Source organism: Buceros rhinoceros, unplaced genomic scaffold (genome assembly GCF_000710305.1).
Source record: "Buceros rhinoceros silvestris isolate BGI_N320 unplaced genomic scaffold, ASM71030v1 scaffold3797, whole genome shotgun sequence".
Taxonomy (NCBI): Eukaryota; Metazoa; Chordata; class Aves; order Bucerotiformes; family Bucerotidae; genus Buceros; species Buceros rhinoceros.
In genome coordinates, this window is record NW_010420288.1 from 40,390 (window position 1) to 44,030 (window position 3,641).

The 3,641-nt window shown below is 34.7% G+C and overlaps 1 protein-coding gene across 1 annotated transcript in view; it reads left to right on the forward strand.

Annotated features, from left to right (window-relative positions):
- Positions 1–3,641, forward strand: part of KHDRBS2 (KH domain containing, RNA binding, signal transduction associated 2) — a gene marked incomplete at both ends in the record, with an annotated part of 146,202 nt that overhangs the window by 38,428 nt on the left and 104,133 nt on the right. The window contains one exon of the mRNA XM_010139249.1: positions 1,341–1,457. Within this exon, the coding sequence (XP_010137551.1) occupies positions 1,341–1,457 (117 nt within the window). The remainder of the gene's footprint in view (positions 1–1,340; positions 1,458–3,641) is intronic.

A 3,641-nucleotide genomic window follows, 5' to 3' on the forward strand; every position in this document is an offset into this window, starting at 1 on the left:
CTGCTGAAATCAGTTATGTTGGATTAGTTGGCAGTAGATTTCACCTTTTTTATTTATTTTTCTTGGGATTACATATTGTTTTCTGTAATGGTTTAACTAATATTTGAAGGAAGTTTTAAGCGATTTGTAATTAAGACACTGGACTGAAAACCAGCTTAGGTTTTGGGGTATCTGGCTTGATTCTGAATTTTGGTGTTACATTCTTGTTGGCGAAAGTAGAAACAAGAATATTGCCCTATATTTTCCATTTTTTAAGTATAAGGTAGTCCAAAACATCTTTTTAGACATTCAGGTGTGGTTTTGAAAGCAGCATATTCTTGATTGCCATTTCTTACTGTCGTGTTCTTTATCTCTAAAATAAAAACAAGGAAGTGCTGATACAATTACATACCTTTCCCCTTGGCTCAGCTTATTCTTTGTGGATAGCCAAACCAGAGTACTGACTATTCAGACTGGAATATAATTTAGCAACATCTTAAGCAAGTGCTGATAGTTCCCAGTCAACTTCCAAAGATAGTGTGCTGTAGAGTTTTTAAAAGATTTTGGAAAGCATAAAAAATAAGGAAGAGAATATTGATTACAGAATAAACAAATTACTGTTACTTAATAGGCTCCCTCCTTGTTGCTAGTTTGTGTTGACGTAACATTAACACCTCATTTTTTTATTGTTCTGTCCTCTGATTTTCATGTAGACATCTGTCCTCTTCATACTGAAAAAACAATGATGTTGTATATGTCATGTGAACTGTGCAGTGTTTATTAGCAGCATGTCAGACAAAGCCCCATGTTCTTTGCAATCCTCTCAGAAAAATAGCCTTGAATATCTACAGTGATCATGATGTGTTCTGGAAAAACAGATATTTGAAGCCAATAGACAAAACAGCATTTATTTTAGAATCAATCTGTAAAACATCAATTCCTAAAAATCCGTCTAAAGATCTAACTTTGCAGAATATATTACTTTGCCAATATGAAGGTGGCTAACTGGGGGAAGAATGTATGTATTCTCTGGGTTTCACCTGCACCATCTGATAAGCAAAGATCTTGTTTAGCAGTTAGCTGTTAGCTAAACCTAAGCAGCCACTGCCCATTTATGTCCTAGAGAGAAGCATCCTGGATTTCAAATAAACCATGAATGCTTTTTCTGCCTTTCATGATAGATGAAAGGATACTTTGGTTCTCCAGACTTGTATCCCAATGAATTAGGCTCAGAACTAAGTAGAAGTATTTTTTTAATGGAAAGAAGACTTCTCTTGTTTAAGCAGCTTGTTTATAAAGGTTTATTAAGTTTTTTAAAATGTACCTCTTGGTCTAAAATAGTTCTCTTATTTGCTTTCTAGTTCAATTTTGTTGGGAAATTGCTTGGACCAAGAGGAAACTCCTTGAAGAGGTTACAAGAAGAAACAGGTGCAAAAATGTCCATCCTGGGAAAAGGATCCATGAGGGATAAAGCTAAGGTACTGTGTCTGGTTTCTGGTTGCAATTAGAGTTGAAACATTTGTGCTTTAGCTGTTACACTTAGATTGCCTGTCTACTTATTAATGACTCAATTAATAGACTCATAATAGTCTCTGACACCAAGGCTAGTTTGTTTTTTTCAAGTTACATCAATTGCTTAAATAGAGATTTCCCTCTTGCTATGCAAACCTTGCTTCCCATATAATTGTAGACCTCCACAGTTACTATATTACCACTGGTTTTTACATAATTCACCTAAAAGAAAAACCAGTCTAAAGTTCATTTGTTTTGAGACAAGTCTGTTTCTCCTGAGAAAGTATAGGTTCCATAGAGTACTGCTGTAACTGCTGGTATTGCTCTTTTGTTTATTGTTTCTTTAGAGATGGTACTTCTTTAAAAGATTGAATATTTATTCAGGGCACAGTTCTTAAAGATGAAGTGGAAATTTTGTTTAAATATGTGTAAAATGCATTATAGATTTAAAAAAAAATATTTGGAATCACTGCCTGTTCAGTGCACCTGATGTTAATTATTTTTAAGGTAAAGCAGCTTCATATATATCTGACCCAAAGAACAAGTATTGATTGCGTTGTGGCATCTTGCTTTAGTCTGTAAAACAGCAGTATTATGGTCAACACAGAAACAATGACTGCTGATTTCACTGAACTGTATACTGTTTTTAGTAATGCTGTGCATTATTCTGCTTTCCTTTCTGTCACCTCTGTCACTCATCTCAGTAGCTAAAGGAATGAAAGCCAATAATATGTCAGGATAAAGGAAAGACTAATCGGGATTTTATGGTTGACATTGTTTGGTCTTGGTAATGCATATCTGCAGTATGAAGCCTCCAACTGCAATATTGAAAAAATTGCACAAAACAGACAAATTAAGCACACAGAATGTATTTCTTTTTTTTTCTTTTTTTGAGATTTCTTTATGACATCCAGCATAATGACACTTCAGTTATCTATTTAACATTATATTTTATGATAATAAATGTTGAATACACTACAGATTCTAGGTATTGACAAATAAAATAGTTTATGACTTTTTACTTCTGAAAAAATTACGCCCTGGGTGGATGAATGCATGTGCTGCTAAGTAGCAGTAATTTGCATCAGTACTGCATCGGCCAGCTCCATTCTTAGCTGCCCACTCAGATTATTATTGCCAGGAGCAGCAATTGCCCAGACAAGAGAGTGTGAAGAGCTTGTTACCAGCTAAAGATGTTTAGACATGCATAAATACACAGACCAAGTCCTCTAATTTTGAGATTGGTCACTCTTCTTATCATATAATTTGAAATTCATCTGATCATAATGAACAGTGCCAGCATGCCAGTTATTACATTCACTCATGAGTTTACAAAAAAAAAAACAGAAAAAAACAAAAAAACAAAAACAAAAAAAAACAGAATATTTTTTTTCTCTTCATAGAGTATTTAGTCCTTAAGCAGAATCTGAAGTTGAGTTTGAACTTCATATAAACTCATTCATATGAGAATGAAATTCTAGATTAAATAGCATTAAATATGGAATGGATGAAAGCAACTTCTGTAGAGAAGGCCTCGTAAGTGGCTGTTATCTTAATCCAATTTGGACATCACTAACTCAAAAGGAAATGAAATCCCTGTGCAATTACAGCGAGAGATAGGAATTACCTGACCTGCCAGTTCCAAGCAAAAGAGGCTGAGGATGATCATGGGATAGGTAATAGTTACAATTAGAATTTCAGAGAGGGTATTCTAGGTAAAGATACTGCTAAAACTTACAGCAAACAGATTTGACTGTGAGCATAAATAATAGCATGAATTGCTGCATTGAAAGGAGAATGCAACTTGCTCTGGTTAAAACAATTTTCTTGCCATAAACCAAAACCATTAGTCTCATTTATGCAGTATTTTTACTGATTTTAATACAAGTTACTGAAGTCTGGAGGCTTGTTGTGGTTATTTTACACCATACAAGAAACTAGCTTGTGTATATTAGCAGATGAGTCTTCCTTTCAGAGGAATTTTCAAGAAAAATCTGTGTAATTTCTCTCTGTAAACTAGAATTTCCTTAAAGCTATCTGTAGTAGGCCGTGAATCTTAACAGCCCCTACAGCAGGCACATGTGCTTTTCCTCCCCAGTCCAGTGCAGCTGGATGCTGAGCTGTGTCAAAGCAGCAGAAACAGAATTCCT